Source organism: Bubalus kerabau, chromosome 4, assembly GCF_029407905.1.
Source record: "Bubalus kerabau isolate K-KA32 ecotype Philippines breed swamp buffalo chromosome 4, PCC_UOA_SB_1v2, whole genome shotgun sequence".
NCBI classification, from domain to species: Eukaryota; Metazoa; Chordata; class Mammalia; order Artiodactyla; family Bovidae; genus Bubalus; species Bubalus kerabau.
The window spans coordinates 17264124-17291017 of record NC_073627.1 but is presented as its reverse complement, the minus strand read 5'-3'; the positions used below and the strand labels follow the sequence as shown (position 1 = coordinate 17291017).

Here is a 26894-nt window from a genome sequence, read left to right as displayed (position 1 = left end):
GGCGGAAACTAACAGCCAGGTAGGAAAGTTGCGGAATACGACAAATACGGGTAAGAAGCAGGGAACCAGAACAAGGTGACAGGGATTTAAGTGTTAGCTGAAGCAAACTCAAGGAGCAGGTGGAACCTGGAGTTGGATGGGGGCGGGCAGAATCGAGTGCCCCGGGCCAGCCATACGCTGCAGAGCAGGGGGCAGAGGGCACAGGTCCTGGAGGCAGACCAGCTTTCAGAGAATTCTCTCACCTCCTCTCCACTTCCTCCTCCTCCTCTGTGTGGTGGGGCTCCCTCAAGGTGGAAAGGATTAAAAGTGATCATGAGCATGCTCGCATTCCAGTGCTTGCCCCATAAACGCTCAATAAGTGCTTTTTGCTATAATCCCTGCCCTTTGGGATCAAGCATTAAACACAGGCTCAAGACACTGAATCTCACTGCAGCATAAAAGCGCCTGTTTTACTGAAACCTTGGTGAGATCGTGGCCTATGTGCGTGCCGGCTCAGCAGCAGGCATCTTCTCACCCTGTCGCAGAAGGCCCGTAAGGCCCAGAGAGACGCTGCAGCTCCGCCTGATGAGTGGTCCGGCTGCCAACACGCCAGTTCTGGCCCGGAGCCATTTTCACTCACGGTTCTCTCTGCCTGGAAGGCTCTTCCCCTAGACGGTGACAAGGTTTGCGCCTTCGTTTTGTTTAGGCCCCTGCTCAGACGTCAGGTGATCAGAGAACAGCGGTCCCTGATCTCCCTCCCTCTGTGACGCAGCATCTCCGCCACCACTAGGGTCCAGCTCTTGGTCCTCGTCCCTGCTCCCTATTCCTCCTGCCACTCTGTGCCTCTGACGTACAATTCTGCATTATTGTCCATTTCTCTCAGTGGCATGCACCTAAGGGTGAGGATTTAGTTTGGGGCTTAAAAAAAAATTTTTTTTTTCCTTCCAGTTTTATTGAGATATAGTTGACATACAGCACTACAGGTTGGAGATACACAGCATGATGACTTAGGTACATCACTGAAGTGACCATCACAGTAAGCTTAGTGAACAGTCATCATCTCATACAGACAGAAAATTAAAGAAATAGAAAAAAAAAAGTTGTTTTCCTTGTGATGAGATGGTCTTTCTTTTCAAACTGTCCTTCTCACTTCTTTCTACTGAAAAACCTAGCCTGGAGGGTTTTCTCACTCTATCGTGGAAAGGCAGTTACTGGCCAGCTTCGTATCACTATCACACAGACGCAGAAGATAACCCACAGTCCATGCAGTGTAACGTGGCCACACCTGCTAGGTGTCTGCAGGAAAGTACACCAGGTGGATGGAGGGAAAGCGCAAAGGCCTTGAGGTGGGAGCAGGCTGGTGAGGCTGGAGTGGAAGTGCTGGGGATAAGGGTGTAAGAGAGGATGATTCCAGGGTTTTTGAAGTAATGAAAGAATGGAATTGACATTTGCTAATCTGGGTTAAATGGGCTTCCCTGGTAGCTCAGTGGTGAAGAACCCGCCTGCAGTGTAGAAGACATGGATCTGATCTCGGAGTCAGGAAGATCCCCTGGAGAAGGAAATGGCAACCCACTCCAGTATTCTTGCCTGGGAAATCCCATGGACAGAAGAGACTGGCAGGTTACATATTCTATGGCATCACAAAGAGCTGGACACAACTTGTCGACTAAACAATAGCATGAGTTAGGTAGGGAAAGAGGCAGGTTTTGCCTGTAAGTTTTATGATGATTTCAGGTTGGAAGCACCTGGCCAGGGATCCAGCAGTAACCCAGGTGCTTTATATATATTATCTCCACGGCGCAGATAAGGAAATCAAGGCTCCAAAAGTCAGGTGTCCTTGGGTCTCAGAAGACCTTTTACATACTTCTCATGTATGCAGAAGTGTTGAGATTTGAATCCAAGCTGCTTTTCCAAGGGTCTGTCACTGAAGAAGGAGCTGAGAGAGGATTTGCCTGAAGGTGGAAAAGCCAATACTGTTTTGGATAAGGTAAGCTCAGACCCCCTTTCCAAATACTGGAACACCAGGACACAGAGGTTCCTTCTGTAGCTGGACTGGTACGCTTAGGGCCAATAAGAGGAAGCACTCACAAGAGCGTTCGGCTGCAATCCCTTTGGTCTCAGCCAAGTGGGTAGCAAATCCATTTCCCTGTCTATTTGGCTGTCACGTGATGCCAAAACAATGGAATGAAATGTGGAAGATTCGATTGGGGTTATTATCCTGGGTTACACTCCAGTTTTTTTCATATTTTAAAAGATTTGCTCACTGTACATACAAAGTCTTCACAAAGGCATTTCCTACTGATATAACCGACATGCCTTTGAGAGCCTTGACCTCCCCAGTGTGGTCTGCAGACCAGCACCAGCAGCGTCACCTGAGGGCTAATAGAAAAGCAGACTCTTAGGTCCTGTCCCAGACACACTAGAGCAAGATGCCCAAGGGATTCATGAAGTGAAAGTGTTAGTCACTCAGTCATGTTCAACTCTTTGCGACCCAGTGGACTGTAGCCCACCAGGCTCCTCTGTCCATGGAAGGCTCCAGGCAAGAATACTGGAGTGAGTAGCCATTCCCTTCTGCAGGGGATCTTCCCAACCCAGGGATTAAAGCCAGGTCTCCTGCACTGCAGGCAGATTCTTTACCGCCTGAGCCATCAGGGAAGCCCACATCTGCTCTCTGAGAAGCCCTGGCCTAGAGCAGGAGTTGACAAACTTTTTCTGTAAAGGACCAGATAGTAAATGTTTTAGGCTTTGCCTGCCTGTCAGTACTACTCAGTTCTGCCATTTTGCAAATTCAGCCACAGATAGTATGTAAAGAAATTAGTGTGGCTGTGGGTTTGTTTTTTTTTTTCAGTTTTACTTCTTGATGTAGACCATTTTTAAGGTCTTCATTGAATTTGTTACAATATTGCTTCTGTTTTTAGTTTTTTGGTGGGATCTTAGTTCCCCGACCAGCTATTAAGCCTGTACCCCCTACATTGGAAAGCAAAGTCCTAAGTACTGGAGGGCCAGGGAAGTCCCAGTGTGGCTGTGTTCTAAATGAAACTTTATTTATGGACACCAAATTAGATTTTATATCATTTTCAAGTCGTGAAATACTATTCTTCTTTTGATTTTCTTTCAATCATTAAAAAGAAATGGACAAAGGTCCATATAGTCAAAGTGATGGTTTTTCCAGTAGTCATGTACAAACGTGAGGCTTGGACCATAAAGAAGGCTAAGTGTTGAAGAACTGATGCTTTCAAACTGTGGTCCTGGAGAAGACTGAGAGTCCCTTGGACTGCAAGGAAATCAAACCAGTCAATTCTAAAGGAAATTAGCCCTGAATATTCATTGGAAGGACTGATGCTGAAGCTCTAGTACTTTGACCACCTGATGCAAAGAGCCAACTCACTGGAAAAGACCCTGATGCTGGGAAAGATTGAGGAGAAGAGGGTGGCAGAGGATGAGATGGTTGGATGGCATCACCATCACCGACTCAATGGACATGAGTTTGAGCAAACTCGGAGACAGTGAAGGACAAGTAAGCCTGGCGTGCTGCAGACTTAGCCACTGAACAACAATTAAAAAAGAAAACTCAACCCTCCCCCCACCAAAAAAAAAAAAAAACACCCAAACAAACCCCACTTCATTCTTGTCATTCAGAGGCCATACAAAAACCACACACATCTTCTGATGCACCTTTCTGGGCTGACTATGCCCAAGTCTCCTGCCAGTAGCTGAGTGATCCCTTTCTTTCTTCTCTGTGGGCTCAGGGCTGAGGTCCCCGTTCCCTCCCAACCTGTGTCAGTGCGTCTGCAGGTTGCTTACTTAAGCCTGATACGAAAGGTCAGTGGAAGGAAGATTGATAAAATATGTTTTGCTAGTGTCCACAGATGCAGGGTGTTTGCTGTTGTTTCCTATCTTGAGGTTTTCTGAGAAAAACCAAAATGGAAGATTCAGTAGCTCAGCAGAGGGGGCTTGTTACACTTAAGGGGCTCGTTACACTTAAGTGGGCATTCATTCTTGTTGCAGTTGCTGGGAAGGAGGAACACACAATGCAGAGAAGGCAAGTATTAAAAAGTAACATTTGGGGAGGGAGTTGAAGGAGGAAATTAGAGAAGGGAGGTGCTCTCTAGGAGAATAAGAACATTGTTCCAGCATCACTGGGCTGTGGGGAAGACAGCATGACTTGATAAATAAACTGTGTCAAGGAGACTTGCCCAGGAAGAGCTTCTGAAGCAAGTTGGGCAGGAGGAGGGTATGAAAATTAGAGATAGGGGAGAGACTGGCAGAGAGTCCTGTGAAGGCTGAGACCTGAGACGTGAATTTCTTTCATCCATAGAGCACCTGCCTGGCTGCCAGATGCTTTTCCATTTTGTTAGAAATGGGGAGTCTGGAGGAAATAGAACTGGCCAAATGTCTACTGTATGTCGGGTGCAGTTAGAAGGCATTTCCCATCACTCTTTCAACTTTATTTTTTAAAAAATGTTTTCCTTATTTATTTATTTGGCTGCACTGGGTCTCAGTTGTGGCATCTGAACCCTTAGTTGTGGCATGTGGGATCTAGTTCCCTGACCAGGGATCGAACCTGGGCCCCCTGCATTGGTGGTACAGAGTCTCAGCCACTGGGCCACCAGGCCAGTCCCACTATTTCAACCTTCATTAGAGCCACCCATGGGATTAGGTGTGCAGGCCACAGTTTTCAGATGAAGAAGCTGAGAGGTGAAGAGATGGGGTTTGAGCCTAGTTCTGTGCGACCACCACCACCCTAACGTTCTACATGGCCCTGCCCACCAGAACTTCTGGTGGAAATACCGCCTTCACAAAATCTCTTATTTCTTCACACCATTAGAAACCCTCAAGGGTAGGGGAAGAAGAACATAAGGCCAGGTGACTTTTATATTTTTGTCTACTGGGCCCTCCCCTCCCCCCAACAAATGTAGTGCTTTCTTTAATGAGACATTTTTCCTGTTATCAAGTCCTTTTTCTGTTATGAAGAAAATAGCCCCATGAGCGACTCAGTACATTGGCAGCCTGATTTCTGAAGTTAAACTGTGTGCTGCCAAGACAATCTAATGACAAATGTAGACCTCCTTGGTAGAAACGTGAGGTTTGAGGACCATTTCTTTGGGGATTATTCTGTCGGGCATACACATCATCTCATTTTGTCCTCCAACAGCCCTGTGAGGTGTTTTGTTTTTTTTTAATTTTCTCTCCCTTCTATGGAGTTGATTCAATTAGAACCAAATAGTTGTATTTTTCAATAATCGTGTGCAGGCTCTGCTGCTGCTAAGTCGCTTCAGTTGTGTCCGACTCTGTGCGACCCCACAGATGGCAGGCAGCCCACCAGGCTCCCCTGTCCCTGGGATTCTCCAGGCAAGAACACTGGAGTGGGTTATTTCCTTCTCCAATGCATGAAAGTGAAAAGTGAAAGTGAAGTCGCTCAGTCGAGCCCGACTCTTGGCGACCCCATGGACTGCAGCCCACCAGGCTCCTCCGTCCATGGGATTTTCCAGGCAAGAGTACTGGAGTGGGGTGCCATTGCCTTCTACGTGTGCAGGCTCAGCCGTGTCCAACTCTTTGTAAAGACTACATGGACTATGACCCGTCAAGCTCTCCTGGCCATGGAATTTTCCAGGCAAGAATACTGGAGTTTCCATTTTCTCCTCGAGGGCTTGCGAAGTTTTAACACCATTTGATGGGTAAAGAAACTGAGGCTTAGAGAAGTTAAATATCTTGCCTAAGGCAACACAGCTGGTAAGAGGCAGGGCCAAGATGAAAACCAGGGCCCTGGACCAAGAGTTTGTCCTCTTAGCCATCATATTGCAGGCTCCTTTTAGAAAAGGTGCACGTGAGGGTCCCCTGCTTGGTAAAACATGCCATAGTCTTTTCGCTGAGGATGGTGGATATTATGAAGTATTTAAGAAGACTGTGGACATTCATTAGTTGTGGTACAGGTGAAAGGGCAAAGAAGGGCTAAACTAGTTTTCTCCAGTGTTTTTCTCAAAGTATCTCCCATAAGTATCAGAAATCACCAACCAACCAAAAAAATACCAGGGTGGTGGTTCAAAAAATCAAATTAGAAACCAGTGCATACCGCACTCCCCCTCCTGGAGATTGTCTTGTGCATATTATACATTTTAGGTTCTAAGAAGTACTGAAATAAAAGTATTCCACTTAACTTTAACCTAGAGTCCTGAGGACCAATGTACATCCACTCCCTTTAAAGCATTTAACCTGTCGAAACCTGCAAAGCGCAGCTTGGGGCACGCCAGCTCCCTTGTCCCTTCTGTGACTGTGAACATGGACCTGGAGGACTTGTCATATGCTACCCTGAAGGCAGGATCAATGGGAACATCTAGATGAATCCATGTTTGAGCCTTCTGATAGCAACTGGGCTTTTGCATGGGGAGTGTCACCATTTGCCAGCCTTTGACAAGCTGAGTTTCACAAAGTTGCTCTGTGAGCCAACACACTTTAAACAAGTGGGTTCATGAACCCAAGGTTAAATTATATCGTAAGAACCATTGCTGCTAAGTCACTTCAGTCGTGTCTGACTCTGCGCGGCCCCATAGATGGCAGCCCACCAGGCTCCCCCGTCCCTGGGATTCTCCAGGCAAGAACACTGGAGTGGGTTGCCATTTCTACTTCTCCAATGCATGAAAGTGAAAAAATAAAGTGAAGTCGCTCAGTCGTGTCTGACTCCTAGCGACCCCATGGACTGCAGCCCACCAGGCCCCTCCGTCCATGGGATTTGCCAGGCAAGAGTACTGGAGTGGGTTGCCATTGCCTTCTCCTGAGAACCACTGGACAACAACAAAATCATCCATCTATTCTTTTTTCTGACTGTTAGTATTTGATATTTTCACTTATATGATTATGTGTGTTAGTTGTTCAGTCGTGTCCAACTCTTTGTTGGGACTGTAGCCTGCCAGGCTGCTCTGTCCATGGAGTTTTCCAGGCAAGGATACTGGAGTGGGTTGCATTTCCTTCTCCAGGGGATCTTCCCGACCCAGGGATCGAACACAGGTCTCTTGCATTGCAGGCAGATGTTTTACCATCTGAGCTACTAGGGAAGCCTAGTAGTTTATATGCTTATAAACAGAAGCGTATAAGAGATATCAGAGGATGAGATGGCTGGATGGCATCACCGATGCAATGGACATGAATGTGGGCAAACTTGATGGAGATGGTGAGTGACAGAGAGGCTTGGCATGCTGTAGCCCATGGGGTAGCAAAGAGTTGGACAGGACTGGGTGACTGAACAACAAACAGAAGTACACCATTTTTGTGGTAAGCAAATTCATGAAATTGCTATGAGCAATTCCTCTCGGGATGAGTGTTAGATGTGGAGTGGGCTATGAACAGACCCTGTGATAGTGTCAGTTTTCGGACATGCAGGGAAGAACACACTAGGCCAAGTGAAACAAAATCTCATCTTTTCCTGAATTTCAATGACTAGTTTTATTTTTATTTTTTCATAGTTACCTCAAAAAATGGAATCATAGCCCTTTAGACCTGGAAAGGACTCTGGGAATCCTCTGGTCCAAACTCCTTCACAGATGAGGTTGGCGAAACTTGAAAGGTTAGGTAACGGCCTGAGCAGTTTGTCTGTGGAGGAGCTGGCCGGAGCTCAGCTCCAGCTCTGTCCAGTGTTCTTTCTCTTAAACTCTTCTGAGATGTTCCAGTGTCATTTTAAGAAGTTACTGTTTTGATCATTTACTGTAAGGACAGAACTTGTCTCATGTGCTTTTCTTTTTTGAGTTGTAGAGGAACATACTCTTGGTTCTCCTGCTCCCTTGATAGTCCTTTACCTTGCCCTTTTTCCTGCCCTCTGCCTGGAACTTGCTCCCCGGCTCCCCTTCAAACACTGTTATCTAACGAAATATGTGTGTGCAAGGCCCAACCTGGCTGGGATTTGAAGCAAGGTGACTCTTGGCAGAATGGATTTTTTTCTACAGTGCTTGAATGTGCCCAAGGGTTGGGAAGGCTGAACAACGAACAATAAGTAACCTGCCATCCTTCGCCCGTTCAGCAGGTCTGTGTTCCACCAATACAGGAAGAATTAAGAGTAAGGAAGAAAGAAATGCAGAAACATCACCTGAATACTTGCCTACCCCCTGGAAAAGTTCAAGGCTCTTACTCATTTTATGAATTTTCCCCAAGCCACTTGTTCTCATACATCTTCAGACATCTGATCAAGGAAGCATCAGAGGAAAATAAAAAGTTGGGTATCTGCGTAGAAGTCAGTGTCCTGGCTCAGATGTCGGTGGAGAATGTGATTTTTTCTCTGGTGCTGGGCGATCAGAATGGGAGCCTTCTGTGTAGGAAGCCGCCTAGCTGAAAGAGCTATTGCACCCTGGCCTATTTCCCATTCCTCGGTAGAGAAGGGCAGGCCTGTTTTCCCCATTCTAGCACTTATTCTTAGAGCCCCCTAAGTACCCAAGAGAGCCTTGTTTTTAATCAAAGGTTGAAATGGAACCTCCCCCAGGGTGCACCGATAGAGTCCCTTTGGGGCAGCGCCCCCCCCACCTCCCGCCTTCCGAAGGGCAGCACTGTGGTGGGGGTGGGGGCTCAGCCTTGATCCCAGAGCACCACTTGACCCTAAAGACGCCCTGCCAACCAGGTACGTGGAGGTGAAGCTCTGTCCGCTTTCCACGGCGCAAACGTGGATTTGGGGAGCCGGGACGGTGAGTTTGGAGCCTGGCGGGGCGTGGGAGCTAGCCAACACGGGGGGACACAGCCAACTCACTAACTGGGCATCTCCGGGGAAGTTCGGGCGGGGTTCGTCGGCTCACGGCTTTCTTCGTCTAAAATCCATCCTGGGCAGAGCAACCCCACTTCTCACCCAAACTCGTGGAGATCAGGGATTAGGCGGGCGCAGGGTTCGGCGAGGCGGATCCGGGAAGCGCCCGGCCCAGGCAGCGAGGCCCCTCCAGCGTTGGTCCGCTCGGCTGGGGCCGGTCCCGCGAAGCGGGAGCCGATTTTACGAAGACGGCTGCGGGGTCTCCGGGACTCCGGCCCAGCCGGGTCAGACCTCCCCTCGCGTCGCGGTGCGTCCGTCAGCGCCGCCCGTCAGCCCGCCCTCAGCCGCCCGGCGAGGCGGCGGCCTCCTTCGCCTGCGCGGGGTCCCCTGGTTAACCCCTGCCCGGCAGGCCGGCCGCTGATTGGAGGAGGCGGGGCGCCGGGGCAGCGGGGACCCCCCCACCTTCCTCGTCCCCTCCCCCTCCTCCCCCACTGTCGGCACTTCCCCCACCCCCCCAGGACCCCCCCTGCCTCCCAACCGTGCAAATCTCGCGAGGAAACACGCGGTTTCACTAGTGTGTTTACACCGATCACTACTAATCCGGACCGAACCGATCCGGATTAAGGGGCCGGAGGCGGGTCCTGGGCTCCAGCGGTTCCGACCCCCCCGCCTTCCGCGCCGCACCCGAGTGGCCCCTAGCCGAGCGGGCCCCCACCTCCCGGCCGGGCCTGGGCCCTTCTGCGCCTCCCTTGGCCTTTGTCCGGCGCCAGGAGACCGGTCCCGCGCCCCCCGCGGCCGCCCGGGCCCGGGCCCGCGTCAGGCGCCTGGCTCTGTACGCGAGCCCGGGGATCTGCGGCCTCCGAGGCCCCCCTCCCCCGCCCGCCCTCTCGTGGAGCCCGGCGCCGGCGGCGGCTGCCCGGGCGGGGGGTTGCGGCGCTCAGGAGAGGCCCCGGCTCCGCCCCGGGCCTGCCCAAGGGGAGAGCAGAGCGGTCCGCAGCCGGGTCGGGTCGGGGCCCCTCCCGGGAGGAGCGTGGAGCGGCGGCGGCGGCGGCAGCGGCGGCAGGTGAGAGGCTGAGCCCCGGGCGGGGGAGGGCGCCGGGCCTGAGGTATTAACCGTCCGGGCGACCCCCTCGGCTGAGGAGGCTGCGGCCCGGGCCCACCCGGGGGCCGGCGCCGGGCCGCAGCTCCCCGGCGCTGAGGCGGGAGGGGCTTCCCGAGGGCTGCGGGTCGCCGAGGGGCCGGGTCGAAGATGGGAGAGGCCCAGGCGGCCCCGGCCTGGGAGTGGGGCTTGCGGCCGGCGGGGAGAGGGGGGCACCCGGGCAGCTGGAGGCCCCGGCAGCCTCCCGGGCGCCCCCGAGAGCTGGCCCGCCCTCCCTCCGTGACAGGTGGGCCTGGAGTTGGGGAAAGTTTGGAGCCGGCGGGAGACGAGGGGCGCCGGGACCAGGCCCCATCGGTCCTGCTTTCCGGCTGTGGGCTACAGGGAGGATCCCAGTCCAAGGCCCCGCTGGAATGAGACTGAGTGGATCTTTCCTTAACATGAGTTGACATTAAATGGAATAACCGCTGGGGCGTCATTTTCCGGGCCAGGCCTGGGGATGGAGGTTTAGGAAACGTGCAGAGAGACCCTGGGGCTTGAAGGGAGGCTGCAACCTCTGCCATTCCGGCCTCGATTAGGGCAGGGCGAGACTCGAGGAAGGCCACTTAGGGAAACATTCTCTCAATCTCTCTTTTTTTCTTTTTCTCTTTTCTTTTCTAAGATACCTTTCTACCCTTCTGAGAATTTCCTAATTCCCTCTCTAACCTGCACTTGTCTGTGTGGGTGAAACTTTAATTTGCCACCCTTTCATTCCTCTTTGCCCCAGGCTCTCAATCCAGGAAGGGAAATGAAACTGGAGGCTTTGTAGGGGTTGTTACTGAAAATTGTGGAGTTGTTAGATTGCAGAGGGGCATGTTTAATTCATGTTTTCAGTGAACTTTTAAATCATGCCAATCATTCCAGTAGCTATTTAGTAATATGTTCAAAGGGGTTGTAGGTAATGGTATATATACCTTTTCTACTTTTAATATTTGGGCGGTTTTTAATGCGTTCTGCAAGAGTTGATTTCTTGCAAACGATGGAGGTATTTGCTGAGAGTAGCCTGTGCATTAATTGGTCGTGGAAGGAGTTTAAAAATGGTGTCCTCTTGCCCCTCCCTGCTTGGAAGGAGTGCTAAAAGCAGATGTCTAGAGCAACCTACTGCTCCAGGGAGTGGCAGAGAAAGATTTTGTAAAGGGGTGGTTATGGAGCCATACTAATTTCCTGAGTGGATGCAGGTTGATGGTTTTACCATGGGTTCTCTATTAAAATGAAGTAATTAATTCCTTTTTTCATGCTCCTCAGAGAAAGGAGGCATAATATAATAGCGTTATTTTAAGTTATTAGTAGCTTCTGATTCATGCTGTATTATTTTGAAGTTATTAATAATGATTCATATTTTTAGTTTAAGAACTAGTTCCTGTGTGTTTGGGAAGGAAATATCCTTAAGTACTTACCTAAATTCAAAGGTTGATAGAAATTTTCTTTTTTTGTAAGCTGGGCTTTGCTCAGCTTTTACAGAGATTATATGAAAGGTTTGAGGGGGATTTTTGCTGTTAAAGTCAAATTAGAACTAGTTAAGAATAAGTGACCCTCAGAAGAAGACTTTTGTAACTTTAAATGTATTACTATTTAATACAGTGCCTTGTGGTTTATTACTTGTATGCCATATTTATTTGAGGTTTACCTGTATGTGAATATTCTGCGAAATAGTTACTATGCATTTTGTTGTATCCAAGAATTGGTTCTTCATGTTTTAGCTTTTAGGGCCTCACAACCTACTTTTTCTTTTTCAGTAGAAATGATGGAAGAATTGCATAGCCTGGACCCCCGACGGCAGGAATTATTAGAGGCCAGGTTTACTGGAGTTGGTGTTAGTAAGGTGAGTAAAATGATGATAATGAACACTGCTCATAGCCAACTTTAAACACATTTAAAAACAAAGAGCAAACTGGATGGATCATACAGATACATTGAGGGGGAGAAGATCTGGCTCACAGTTCCAGTGAACTTTTAAATCCTATCAGTTGTTCCACTCATTTAACAGTACTCTTGAAGGTACTCTGTATAGAAATATATACTTCTTTTTACCCTCTAATGTGGGAGAGGTTTCCCATGGGTCTATTGCAAGGATACTAACAGGATGTGTCTCAATTCTATGCCACATTTTGTCAAAACTCCTCAGTCACTCAGACAAAAACCGCTAATGAAAAGGTATTGGCATAGCTTCATCACGCTGGGCTTCTTGTATGGTTACGTGTAGAGTTTTGAAAAACATGCCCCTGCTATGTCACCTCTCCAGATCTGCAGTTCAGCAGATTCCTCATGATTGTACCCCAGACTCCTTTTCCTTTCCTCCTATTTTCCCTTCTTGTTCACTGTTTTTGTTCCAGTAGCATAAGATCAGGCCCCATTCATGGGCAGTGTTATGGCTTCCTGTGCATCTTTATGAAACTGCTGCCTCACCCCTCTGCTGTGATAGGAGAGCTTTAGAACAAAGTATAAAACCTATTTATGATTTTAGTACAATATGTAAGATATATTTGTGATGTTTTATTTAAAATCTTCACCAATCCAAGATGTTGTTTACTTGGACCTGAGACTAGAGAATTTTTGATCTTTGACTTCTTCCTGTACTTTCCAAGAAATATTATTTCTCATGGCAACTTGGATCTTAGTCTCATGCTTTGGTCAGTTGCTTCTTAAAGGAGAAGGTGTTTGTCAAAGTTTAGTTAGAAAAACTGCTTTGATGAGGGTCGTAATTTTGGTGGGCTGGAATAACTTGATAGTCTTTGTTCATTCAATAGACAGTGAATACCTGCTGCCTCCTGGGCATTGTGCAGGATGTTAGGGACGATACCTCAGCAGAGTGCTTCCAAGCCCTTACTGTAGAGGGGAGTGTGGTATAGATAGAGGATAACTGGGATGGGAGCTGTATTAGATCTGTGATGAGGTACTATAGGAACACAGGATTTGTTACACATTTTTAAATTCTTGGTTTCTTGGCCTCTTTAATTAAGTAACTGACTTTTGTGGCACTTTAGAGCAGCTGTGCTCCTGACTGTTGTTACATGTTTAGTTATATGTATAAATTCTCTGATCTAGGTGAAGTAGCTTCAACTGTACTTGAGTAGTATATTTGAGTGTTAAATTGATCTCTGATTCACTTGATTGCCTAATAATGACTTTTGCTGGTAATTCAGTAAAAGTCTTGTATCCAAATCTGTCTGTTCAAATGCTCACCCACTGTGTAAGAGTAAGTTTGTATTGAAATTGTATACACTTTAAACTAATTGGGCTTTGTTAGAATGCTTTTCTTTCCTTCTGGTTTTAGGTTCCTGGTAGCTGTATCCAAGCATACTTTCCATGGGGTAGAGCATAAGTTATGGGAATGAGTAGCATTGTGAATTCTGCTGCCCAGGCCCAGCTAAAATCATGTAACTGAGGTGTCAAAAAACTTAATCTGTTTAATAGGAGTTCTGCTTTAATATATAGAAAGAAGTTCATTTTTATCCAAATGTTTTTGTATCATTAATTGTGTTATTTTGAAGTTTCCAGTCATGATAAGTGTATTGATCACAATAAATCTGTTATTCTTGGACCACTAGGAGAGTTTTTACCCATAGCAAAGAAACTTGGGGGGAAAAAAAGCAAGTAATTATCCTGTAGTTTTGTGTAGTTAGGAAGAGAAAAAAGAAAATCTCCATTTTGTAGGACTTCTTAAGCATGCAAGCTGTTGTTTCTCTCAGACCGCTTATTTGAAATAGGAGCGGGGAGGGGGCCGTGGTCCTGGGAAGAAAGGTGCTTTTGGATCGACGCTTCCTTCGAGCCTGGAACTCCTCATTATGGGTCATCATTTCTCAGTGAGGATGTCGCTGTGTTGATGACAGCTTTCAGTTTGCAGAGATCATGAGTGCTTTCAGCCCTTGGAAGTGGGAGAGCAGAGTGGCTTTGCTGTGACAGTGCCATCTAGTGGGGCTGGTGCAGCCGCGTGGCTCTCTCTCGAGTTTCTCCTAACTATTCATAACATTTTCAGTACTTTTTGATGTCCATAGAAGGAAGAAAGTCGGTGCCTCTGTGGATTCTTTCCTAGTGGACAGGATGTTTTAAGGAGCTGCAGTCTTTGAACTTCCTGGTGATTGTAGATCTTCTGTCATGTTGCCTTGAGGGTTTTGCACCTGCAAATTAGATACGAAACTTAGGCTGGGAGAAAACGGCCATGCTGCCACATTCATTGCTTGCAGTATTTAAGTTGCTCTTTGCTTATATTTAGGTTATTTGCAAATTAAAATTTTTCTATCACATTGCATTTATGCACATTAATTTTATATTTAATTTATAATAACTGGTAAAACAGAAGCATTTGTTATGCACTTTGGGATGTGCCATGGGGTTTTGTTTAAGAGACTGATGTTTTCTGTCATCAGTGAGTGGGTAATAGAGGGAAGGAACCTGACTCGCACTGTGAAGCTGTAATTGACTTTCCTCCTGTACTCTAGCTGCCACTTTTTAGGACGACCTGTAACCATTCTCTTAGCATTTTGGAGATGATAGGTTAATTGGGCTATGAACCTACTTCTTCATGTCTTATTGACTTGGCATGTGAACACTGCTGCTTTTTTTAAGATCTCTTCCTTAAAGTACTAGATAATCCAGTAATGTGAAACTGACTACCTTGTATTCATATGTTTTCAATGAGAACTTAGCAGTTTATATTCCCTACTCTCTCCCCTTTTGACTACTTAAATACAGGCAGTCTCATCTCTGTGATTCTGGAGACTGTAAAGGAGGTGGAATTCTGCCCTTGCGTGTACTATTTATCCGTACCTAGTTGACTTCTAATGCTAATATAGTAACACATACTTCCATAGTATTCTCTGTGTGCCAGATACTGTCCCAAATACAAAAAAAGCAAAAGTGAATTTAGATCTTTCATAACAGGGATACTAGTCTTAATAAACATTCCTTCTCTTTTTATGAGACGTGCTAACTGATGCCCAGTGCATTGCTCCCACCAGTTGATTTGTAGACTCACCAAGGACCACTTTATGACAACTTGCACTTGTGTTATAATTATATGGCTCAATACAAAAGTGTGATAACCATTGACATAAAATGAAAGAATTGTTGATTCTGTGAAAACTAAGTTACCTACCTTGGAAAGACTGAATATAAAATGAAGCAATAAGGAGGTAACTATAAAAATTTATTAAGAGAATTTTTTTTTAACCTGGAAGAATTTTTCATTTAGATACATGGCAAGTATCTTAAAAGTTCTTGCTTCACTTTTAAAGAAATCGAAACTGGAAATAGTAGATGATGCATTATGGGTGTGGCTTGTGTAAGACAGTGTGAAACTACTACAGTCAGGAGATCTGTAACTCAGCAGGCCTATATCAAAATATTGGCAACAGAATAAGTGTTTCTATACTTTAAGTTCAAAGAAAATGTTTGTATTTTTTTTAAGATTCCTCACTATAACTTACTTTTTTGATTAATTTCCTTGGTTTCAATTGTATTGAATAAAAGGTGTGTTGATGGTGTTGAAAAGAAGAGCAAAATGAGAACCGTGAAAAGTGGGACTCCCTCTTTTGGCACAATAAGAAACTCATTTTCTATCTTTTATAAATTTGTGAGTGTGATGTGAGTCAGATGATCACATCTGACTTCTGAGAAGATCTTGAGCCAGCTGATACCTTTCTCCTGTCATGTAGTAAATTGTATCAATTAGAAGCTGTCAGTCATGGATGCCTCCTGTTAGCTGTTTCACATGCCAGTGCAGGAAGTTTTTAAAACTATGTTTAGGTGTTTACATTTAGTACATAGTTAGATGGTCAGTAGGCATAAATGCTGAAAAATAGTCTACATTTAGACCAGTTTTAGGAGTGACTATTCTTAAATTTATTATTATGTTTGTTTGCCTTTATGTTCTCTTCTTTTCATTTACAAATCTTCCTTGACTTATGTCCTGATAAACCCGTTGTAAGTTGGAAATATCAGAAGTTGAAAATACATTTAACATACCTAACCTATCATAGCTTAGCCTAGCCTACCTTAAACACGCTCAGAACACTTACGTTAACCTATGGTTGGGCAAACTCATCCAACACAGAGCCTGTTTTATAATAGTGTTGAATATCTCATGTCATTTGTTGACTTTTCTTCCGAAAGTGAAAAGCAGAATGATTGGGTGCAGAGCGGTTGAGTGTATTGGCTCTCTTACCCTCATGATGGCATGGCTGACTGGTAGCTGTGCTGCCCTCACCACTGGGCAGCGTGAGAGAGGATTGTGTCACACGTGACTAGCCCAGAAAAGATCAACATTCAAGATTTGAAGTGTAGTTCCCCCTGCATGTGTATCATTTTTGCACCATCATAAAGTTAAAAAATCGTTAAATGGAACGATGGTAAGGCAGGGACCGTCTGTACTTTAAAATTTATTTAATTCTATCCTCATTTCACACGTAGTCAAGTATCAGCTCATTTCTCTTCTTCCTCTAGCATTTGTCTGCCCCACTGCTACTTGCCTTAATTCAGACCTTCCTCATTCATAACTGTAACAGTTAGTATCTCCCACCTCATTCAGCTTTTTGTAAACTGCTACCAGTTATATTTCTAAAAATACCAGTAGTGTTGTTTTACTCCCTTACTTTAAAGGCTTCACATTGTCTACTGGGTGGAGTTAAAACTCTGGACTTTTCAGCTTCCTGGATTGCTGTCGACTTGCCCACTGCTGTGTGCTGCTGGCTCTAACCATGGCTGGCCTCCTGACCGGTGTTGCTGTCTCCTCCACTGCTCCTTTTCATTTGTCACGTGAACTTTCAGTTTACTCTTCAAGGCATAATTCAGATATCCCTTCTGTATAGCTTTTCTGGATAGCCTCACCAATCTAGTTGTATTATCTTATTAGCACCTGATGACCTGTCTTTATTATAACACATTTGTTCTCCCTGTTAGTCTCCTTGAGAACATGGATGTTGTCTTTATTTCTGACTGTTCAAATGCTCAGCACATTGTATATACTGAATAAATCCTTGTCGAATTGGGAAAGAGTTGAATTAAAAACAGTTGTCGTCCAAATAGGCATGTTTCTTGTTTTAATGTAGTTTCCAAACTCTTGGCTAAAATTGCATTTAATGTAATGACATATTTGTATTGTTGTTTAGTCACTCAGTCATGTCCAACTTTTTGCAACCTCATGGACTGTATGTAGCCCACAAGGCTCCTCTGTCCGTGGGATTTTCCACGCAAGAATACTGGAGTGAGTTGCCATTTCCTACTGCAGGGTATCTTCTTGAGTCAGGGATCGAACTCATATCTCCTGCCAGTCTCCTACATTGCAAGCAGATTCTTTACTGCTGAGCCACTGGGGAAGTATTTGGGCTTTAAATTTTTCGTAGGTTTCTTTCAAAATCTCTCTTATGATTCTTCTATTTTCCATTGAAATTTTTTTCATTTATTATCTACAATAAAAGATAAAATTCTCATTCTGTTTCCCCCACCTTCAAAATTTTGCCAGCTATTTGTTTTTTAACATTCCATTTTTCCTCTCTTCTAGTTTGAAAGTTATGTACTCTTTTATTAGTTATCACAGAAATTACAGTATGGATTCGTTATATCAAGGATTGATGTTAATCAATACCTCTGCCCTCCTTTTTGTCAATATAAGGGCCTTGAACCTTTAACTTCATTATTCCTCTCCCACTTCACATGCTGCTGTTCTATATTTAATTGTATATGTATGTATATTTACTTAGTAGACTTTATTTTACAGAAAATTGAGCCGTTAGTACAGAGTTGTCATATACTACTATCCCATCTCTCCAGTTTCCCCATTATTAACATGTTACATTAATGTGGTAGACTTGTTACAGTTGATCAATGAGTATTGATACCTTTATTATCAAGGAAAGTCCTTAGTTTAACATTAGGATTTACTCTTTGTGTTGTATAGTTCTGTGGGTTTTGATAAATGAGAGTTATGTGTTAACCATTTGTACATGTACGTTTTTAAGAACACAGATTTTATTGGCTCTGTTTTATAGTTATGTTCATTTAGCCTAACCTACATGTTTACCTGTGTTGTGTTTACCATTTTCTTTGTTGTTCGTTCCTTTTCACATCTCTGACCTTCCATCTGGAATACTTTTTCTTTTGCTGAAATACATCCTTTGGAATTTCTCTAGTGGGTCTACCAGTAATTGTCTTCCCATTGTGTCTGCTTTAAAATGTCTATTTTGGGTTTTGTTCTTGAATGGTGGTATTTTGCTGGGTTTAGGATTCTAGGTTGGCCTGCTGTGTTCTTTTAGTACATTGTTTACTGTTGTCCACTGATTTCCTTGATCTCATTTTACTTTTATTATCACTGCCATGCTGTTGCATGTAATCTTTTTTTTGCCTGTTTTCAAGATTTTCTCTTTGTCTTTGATATTCTGCACTACAGTGTAGAGACGAGAGATATGTCTAGGTTGGATTATTTACACCTGAATATTTTGGAGGAACCTGAACATACACATAAAATAAGTAGATTTTAGTTTTTGGAGCGGTTTTAGGCTCACAACATAATGGAGTGGAAGGTATGGAGACTTCCCAGGTACTCCTGCCTCTACACATTTTGAGAGGTGATGAACCTGCATTGACAACACGTTACCATCCAAAGCCCATAGCATACGTTAGGGTTCACTCTTGGTGGTGTATATTCTACAGATTTGGTCAAGTATATAATGATATGTATTTATTATAGTATCATACAAAGTTTTACTGGCGTAAAATCCTCTGTGCTCCAACTGTTCATCCCTGCCTCCTCCCCTAGCCCACTACTGATCTTTTTACTGTCCCCATAGTTTTCTCTTTCCTGGAATGTCATATAGTTGAAATAGTTGGAATCATACAATATGTAGCCTTTTCAGATTGGCTTCTTTCACTTAGTAATATTCATTTGAGTTTTCTCTGTGTCTTTTCATGGTGTGTAAGCTCTTTTTTTTTCCTAAAGCCCTGAGTAGTATTTCACTGTCTGGCTGTTGTTGTTGCTCAGTCGCTGAGTCGTATCCAGCTCTTTGCGACCCCGTGCACTGCAGCCCCTAGTTTAAAGAATTATTTGCTTGTATGTCTGTGTCAGGTCTGAATTTTGGCAGGATCGATCGTCCTTGTGGATGTGGATCTTCCATCGCAGCGCACGGACTCAGTGGTTGTGGCGCTCAGGCTTAGTTGCTCTGAGGCACGTGGCATCTTGGTTCCCTAACCAGGGATCGACTTTGCATGCCTGCATTGCAAGATAGAGTCTTAACCACTGGACCACCAAGGAGGTCCCTGTGCCACATCTTATTTGTCTCTTCACCTACTAAAGGATGTCTTGGTTGCTTCCAAGTTTTAGCATTACGGATAAAGCTGCTATAAACATCTGTATGCATATTTCTGTGAGTGGTTGAATTATTTTGATTTATTCTGCTTGGAATTTATTGGCTGTCTTAAATCTGTGGGTTGCTGGTTTTCATCAGTTTTCGAATTCTCAGCCATTGTCTTTGCATATATTGCCTCTGCCTTACTCTCTGTCTTCTTCTTGCACTCTATTTAAACATATGTTAGACTTTCTTACTTGATTTTCTCTGCCTTTTACCCTGTCTTCTGTATTGCTGGTCTTTTATTTCCCAGGGCTGAATACTGAGTAGGTTCGTTCTGAAATTTCCATCCACTTTTTTATTTCTTCTTCTACCTTCCCCTTATTTATTTTCTCTTTAAATTGTCTAATCTGCATGCTTCTATCCATTGAGTTTTGTTGAGGGTTGGTTTATTTTTAGGTGGCTCTTATCCTCAAAGGATAGCACTGTGCTACTTGTTTAAAGTAGAAGGTAAAATTTCCCAGAGTCATCTCATTGGGCAGGTCTTGGGCTTGGTGGTTTTCTTTACTGAACTTCACCCTCATTAAAATTGTAGTAAATGAGTTCTTCTTGCCGAGTTGCTAAGTCATGTCCACCTCTTTGCAGCCCTGTGGACTGCTGCAGCACACCAGGCTCTCTGTCCTCCAGTGTTTCCTGGAATTTGCTCCAATTCCTGTCCATTGAGTTGCTGATGCTGTCTAACCATCTCATCCTCTGCTGCCCCCTTCTCCTTTTGCCTTCAGTCATTCCTAGCATTAGGGTCTTTTCCAGTGAGTCGGCTCTTAGTATCAGGTGGCCAAAGTATTGGAGTTTCAGCATCAGTCCTTCCAATGAGTTTTCAGGGTTAATTTCCTTTAGAATTGACTGGTTTGATCTCCTTTTAATCCAAGGGACTCTCAAAAGTCTTCCACAGTACCAGTTTGAAAGCATCAGTTCTTTGGTGCTCGGCCTTCTTTATGGTCCAGCTCTTAACATTTGTACACAACTACTGGAAAAACCATAGCTTTGACTATATGAATCTTTATCAGCAAAGTGATATTTCTGCTTTTTAATATGCTGTCTAGGTTTGTCATAGCTTTCCTTCCAAGAAGCAAGTGTCTTAATTTCATGGCTGCAATCACCATCTGCAGTGATTTTGGAGCCCAAGAAAATAAAATCTGTCACTGCTTCCACTTTTTCCCTTTCTGTTAATATTTGCCATGAAGTGATGGGACTGGATGCCATGATCTTCGTTTTTTAAATGTTGAGTTTAAAGCCAGCTTTTTAACTCTCCTTTGTCACCCTCATCAAGAGGCTGTTTAGTTCCTCTTCGGTTTCTGACATCAGAGTGGTTCTAAAAGCTGTGGTAGGTCTTACTAGAACTAGTCAGCTTCAATTTATTTGGCATCAGTAGTTGGGGCATAGACTTGGATTGCTGTGATGTTGAATGATTTGCCTTGGAAATGAACTGAGATCATTCTCTTGTTTTTGAGGTTGCACCCAAATATGCTATATTTCAGACTCTTTTCTTGCCTATGAGGGCTATCCCATTTCATCTAAGGGATTCTTGCCCATGCAGTAGGTATAATGGCCATCTGAATTAAATTTACCCATCCCTGTCCATTTTAGTTCCCTGATTCCTAAGCTGTTGATATTCAGTCTTTCCATCTCCTGCTTGACCACATCCAATTTACCTTGATTCATGGACCTAACATTCCAGGTTCCTGTGCAATATTGTTCTATACAGCATTGGACTTTACTTACAGCACCAGACACATCCACAACTGAGCATCATTTCCACTATGTCCCAGCCACTTCATTCTTTCTGGAGCTATTGGTAATTGCCTTCCACTCTTCCCCAGTAGCCTACTGGACACCTTCTGACCTGGAGGGATCATCTTCCAGTGTCATATTTTTTTGCCTTTTCATACTGTTCATGGAGTTCTCCAGGAAAGAATACTGGAGTGGGTTGATATTTCCTTCTCCAGTGGACCACATTTTGTCAGAACGCTTCACTATGACCCATCTGTCTTGGGTGGCCCCATATGACATGGCTCATAGCTTCATTGAGTTATGCAAGCCCCTTTGCCATGACAAGGCTGTGATCCTGAAGGGAGCAGTAAATATATACATAAAAAAATTTACTCTTCTCACCATTTTTGAGTGTATAGTACATTCACTTTGTTTTGCAGTCATCATTGTGATCCCTCTCAAGAACTTCTTCATCTTGCAAAAATGAAACTATACTCATTAAACAATAATTCCACATTTATATCTTCCCTTAGTCCCTGGCAACAATCATTCTACTTTCTGTTTACATGAATTTGACTGCTCTAGAAATCTCATATAAGTGGACTCATACAATATTTGTCATTTTTGTAACTGGCTGAGTTCATTTAGCATAATATTCCTCAAGATTCATCCATGTTGTAGCATCAGAATTTCCTTCCTTTTAAAGGCTGAGTAATATTACACATACCATATTTTATTCATCCATGTATCTGTCTTTAGTCACTTTGGTTGCTTCTAGCTTTTGGCTACGGTGAATAATGCTGCTGTGAACATGGGTGTATAAATACTGTTTGAGTTCCCACTTTCAGTTATTTTGAGTGTATGTATAGAAGGGGAATGATTGCATCTTAATTCAACTCTTTGTTGAAGCTTGAGCTCCTCTCATCCTATATTGTTGACAAAGTACAGTCAGAAAATTGTGATTGTTTTTCTTTTAGTCTACCCTTAGCAAAAGCCTTAGAAGTCTTAAAAATTTTGTTAGCTTCTACAGAGGGACTGGTAATAATACTCAAATTGCAGTTATTTTTTGCAAATAGTATTATTGGCCCAGGAAGTTGAAGAACTAAGTAACTTGGTGAGTTACATAGGATAGCTTTTTATTTTAACCAAACCATAGTTTAATTTTAAAATGATAACAGCAAGCGGCTATCCAGATTTGCTGTACTCGAATTTTTTTAAAAACAGATAACTTTGTTTATTTAAATATTTATTTATAAGTCTGCACCAGATCTTAGTTGTGGTATGCAAACTTTTAGATGTGGCATGTGGGATCTAGTTCCCTGACCAGGGATTGAAGCCAGGCCCTCTGTGTTGGGAGCACAGAGTCTTAGCCACTGAACCACCTGCTGTATTAGACTTTAACAGCGTATGCATGCTCAGTCACTCAGTCATGTCTGACTCTGCGACACCATGGACATAGCCCATCAGACTCCTCTGTCCATGGGATTATCCCAACAAAAATACTGGAGTGAGTTGCCATTTCCTCTTCCAGGGAATCTTCCCAACTCAGGGATCGAACCTATGTCTTGTGCAGCTACTGCATTGGCAGATGGATTCTTTACCACTGAGCTACTTTGGAAGCCCATTTTAACCAGTTTTGTCCGATGAAGACTGTTAACGTTGCTTATATAAAGATAACAAGGTGATGGTATCTGTTCTAATAGTTGTGACCTGTGTGACTGATAACTTTGCTTTTATAAAGAGTAAATATGTGACTTTCATGGAGAAGGAAATGGGAACCCACTCCAGTATTCTTGCCTGAAAATTCCACGGACAGAGGGGTCTGGCAGGCTACAGTCCATGGGGTCACAAAGAGTCAGACGTGACTTGGAGAGATATTGCAAGGTAGCAAATGAAGGGGCTCCTCTTGTTCCTAGCTTGTATTGTGTTCAGTTGATGACGAAGCCTCCGGGAGCACACAGAAGACCCACTATAATTTGCTCTAAAGCAAGCTTTCTCAGCATGCCAGTGGACACCAACTGCAGCCCAGGGCACCTGGTGAACTTCCCTGCTACCAGCAGCCAAGCCATAGTCTCTCCAGTATGTCTGAATCTCAGCCTTTGGGAAGGGAGTACCCCAGATGTGGTTTCAGTCTCCTGTCTAGACCCAGGCTGATACATAGTGTCAACTATTTCCCTTCATGCGCCCTTTCTCAAGAAGCTTCTAGAAGATACAGTCCATAAACACCAGACAGAAAATCATAAAAGAGAAAGGCAGCATATTAAGGAAGCAGATGATCCAACAAAGGAGAAAAGTCAAGAAAATTTTCAGGACAAGGCCTAGGGAGCCAACAGTCCAGAGTGTTGTAGATGATCAGAACACCTGAGAGGATTTATGTCTCCAGAGAGGGGAAAGTGGAGCCTGATACATCACCTGATGTATTTGAAATAAGCATTAATTCCAGGAAATGGTTCCCTTTTTGGTGTAGTGGTCAAAACAATGCAAATATTACTATGACATATAATATTCATTTATAAGAAATTTTAATTCATTTTAAATTTAAATTAATTAAAAATAAGATATATATGTAAATTAAATAAAATTGATTTAAATTCTGTTAAAAAAAAAAAAAAAGGTAAACATGTGACTTTCATTGCATAGACTGTTGCCAGAGTTGGTGTTGATTTAATTCCTGTCTTTTCTGTCTCTGGAGGAATACTAAGGATTAATTGTGAAATTAAAATATAATCTGAAAGTCCAGCTAATCTCAGATGAAGATGCCTCTAGTTTGGGATGTTTTGTTATATTAATTAACTTTTATTGTACACCCATTCAGTCGTGTCCGACTCTTTGCGACCCCATGGACTGTAGCCTACAAGGCTCCTCCCTCCATGGGATTCTCCAGGCAAGAGTACTGGAGTGGGTTGCCATTTCCTTCTCCAGGGGATCTTCCCAACCCAGGGATTGAACCCAGGTTTCCCGCATTCCAGGCAGACGCTTTAACCTCTGAGCCATAACTTTAGCAGGCAGATTTAATGTCCAAATTTGGCAGAAACCACTAGCATTAAACCAAAACTCACTTGTCCAATTTCCATTATCGAATCAAGGCACAAAGTATTCCATCAACTTCTGAAAAGCTGTTTGACCTGCTGTGTGATAATCTGGATGAGGTGAAGGGAAAGGGACATGATAGCTATATTGAAATTTTACTGCCCCCATTTTTCAGCAGTTGAGTTCTGCTAACTCTTTATTTATTTACTGTTTGTTTGTTTTGAGTTCAGCTGACTCTTAGTAAGTCTGTACTGTGCGTAGATGTTACGGAGGATTTAAAAAAAAAATCAGCCAGATGTACTACATACACTTGGGGCACTTATATAATAAGGCAGGAATGGACCCGTATGTCTATGGCACACAGCTGATGGTGGATATAGAGACGTGAAGGTGTTATGAGCCTAAAAGAAGGGGCACAAGCACGTATGTATATTCACTCCCTCCATTAAAAACAATATGGTGATATGAAGGCATTATGAGCCTAAAAGAAGAGAGCTTAGAAAATAATTTGCTCAGAGGTCAGATTGTGTGTGGAAGGACGAAAGGTTTTGTTTTGCAGTAGGATCACTGGAGATAAACACCTCAGAAAAATTCTGATAAAATATTATGAATAAGTTGCAGAATGATAGTATAGAATAGCTTGGTTTTAAAGCTTAGCAAAACTGCTTAGGATCTAAGGCAGAGTTGGTTTTTAAGAATTAATTTTGATTAGGTGATATATTTACATAGTACAATATTCAGAAGATTTTAAAGATACACAGTGAAACATCTCTGCTACCCTTTTCCTTTTTTTTCTGGTCACACCCTGCAGCATGGGTGATCTTAGTTCCCCGACCAGGGATGGAACCTGTGCCCCCTGCAGTGGAAGCGTGGAGTCTTAACCACTAGACCACCAGGGAAGTCCCTGCTATGCTTTTCCTATATCCGTTTGGTTTTCTTCCCTGGAGACAACTATTAGCAGTTTATTGTATTTTATTTATGTGTGTGTATATGTCATACATGATGATATATTATGCATGTGTGTGCATGTGCAATTATGTATGTATACTCACCCCCTTCTTTTTAAAAAAAAATACAAAGAGTACGTTATATATATTATTGTGTATTTTCCTTTTTGTGTTTAAAATATTTTAAATATTTTAGAAATTGTTTTAGTACATATAGAACTTCCTTCTCTTTTTCAAGGCTGTTTAATACTCCATTGTACAGCTGAACCATAATTTAACCCTTTTCTTGTCTATGGACACTTAGATGAAAAAGTGTTTTACTGACATAAACAATGCTTCAGTGAATAGCCTTGTACAGAATGTCATTTCACACATGTTTACTGGATAAGCCCCTAGAAGTAGAATTACTGGGTCAAAGGATATGAACATGCGTAATTTTTGTAGTTATAGCCACAGTCCTCTCCATAGAGAATAGGAATATAACTATATTTCTCCATCAATGAATGAAAACATTTGTTGCCCATAGTTAAGTATATTAAGGGAGTTATTTAAAGGAGTATGTGGACAGATGCTAGGGTTCTTGAACCTTGTAAAATAATAGGTAAAAATTTGTTTATATGTGTTTATGGCTGTGTCTTTTCCCTAGAAGACAGGTCCACATTTTTTGCTGCATTCTTAAAAAGTTCAGTGATTCAAAATAGGGTTAAAAAGCATTATCTGGCAGTTAGTTGTTTCAAATTAGAACATGTTGCTTTGTATGATATTTCTCTTTTATGGAAATATTTGAGTAGAAGCATGTAAGTAATCATTAGAGATGTTGTATGGAAAGTTACTGTGCAGGAGAATGGTCTAAATCCAATTCCCAATCTTTTATTATTCTTCGTTTCACTCCCTGGGAGGCCATGTTTTAAAAAACCTGTTTTCTATTAAACTGAATTTATTAAGCAATACCTTATTTCCCCAATTTTGTTCATTAGAGCTTTAGAACAGTATGAGGTCAGTTTTACTACATAGAATTAATCTTTTCATCTATACTTAGTTGATGAAATTTTAACTGAAGTCGTCAATTTGACATTTTAAATAGGCTGTATAGGTGAACAATAGTTCAGGACCCCATTATTATTTTTGGGACTTAACTAAGAAACAGATCTCTACTGTATATCAGATAGCTTCCAAGGGTCTTTTGAGTTCTGTGTGTTAACAGTACACTTTCAGAGATTTTGTTGAGGACCAGTATTAAGTTCTGCCGCAAGTTTTGTTACAAGTAAATGCTCACCATAACAGATTCCTTAGAGCTTTCATATTGTGGGATAATGGAGTTAATTTGCAATTATAGTATACATATTATTGAAAGTCACAATCCTGTATGTCCTGGAGAAAAAAACAGGAGGTCTCCATATGAATTAGAAAGTTAAAAGGTTTAATTTAGAGATAGTTGGTGATACTATGTAAAATCCTTTTTTTTTTTTGATACTATATTGTTATTTGGTGGCTTGCTTTGAAAGAGGATTTTTCTAGGGATTATTTAAAATATTTCATATAGGGGAAAGTATGGTGAACCTATATATCATGCTAGACCCTGGAGCAAGAGTTAAAGGTCTTGCCTGTTGGTAGCACTCAATTAGGAAACTTTTTTAAAAAATCGTTACATATTCTGGAATAAAACCTGAGGAGCTGTTTGTTGTATAGAATTATTTGTTGTAGATACCTTATTTTATCTAGTTCTTCAAAGTTTTCTTTATTTCTGAAATAGAAATTTAGAACAAAACTTTTATTATGGGCTGTCCTTACAGAACTTTTTATAGTGATATTTGCTATAAATGGGAATTTGCTTTTACTAACAAATCTTTGACAGTAAATTTTTTTTTTATTGGAGTATGGTTGATTTTCAATGTTGTGTTAGTTTTAGAAGTATAGCAAAGTGAATCAGTTATATTAATACATATACATATATCCTCTGTGTTTTAGATTCTTTTCCCATAGACTATGTGGAAGTTGACTATGATAAGTTAAATATGTATACCACTAAGAAA

General features: G+C 43.0%; 1 protein-coding gene and 1 long non-coding RNA gene across 11 annotated transcripts in view; both read left to right on the top strand.

The window, feature by feature from the left end:
- Window positions 1-1757: 1757 nt before the first annotated feature.
- Window positions 1758-8200, top strand: LOC129648864 (uncharacterized). 2 transcript variants are annotated; one of them, XR_008712898.1, is made up of 3 exons: window positions 1758-1966; window positions 7440-7540; window positions 7991-8200. It is a non-coding gene; the product is annotated as an uncharacterized LOC129648864 (long non-coding RNA). The 2 variants fall into 2 exon arrangements; XR_008712899.1 differs by having other exon boundaries at window positions 1759-1966; window positions 7994-8200.
- Window positions 8201-8629: 429 nt separating this feature from the next.
- Window positions 8630-26894, top strand: part of TLK2 (tousled like kinase 2) — a 123132-nt gene continuing 104867 nt past the window's right edge. The window contains exons 1-2 of one of the 9 annotated variants that reach the window (XM_055575590.1): window positions 8630-8645; window positions 11573-11658. In XM_055575590.1, coding sequence (XP_055431565.1) covers window positions 11578-11658 — 81 coding nt within the window. In that variant the 5' untranslated portion in view covers window positions 8630-8645; window positions 11573-11577. The other 8 variants (XM_055575588.1, XM_055575586.1, XM_055575593.1 and 5 more) reach the window with 8 other exon arrangements.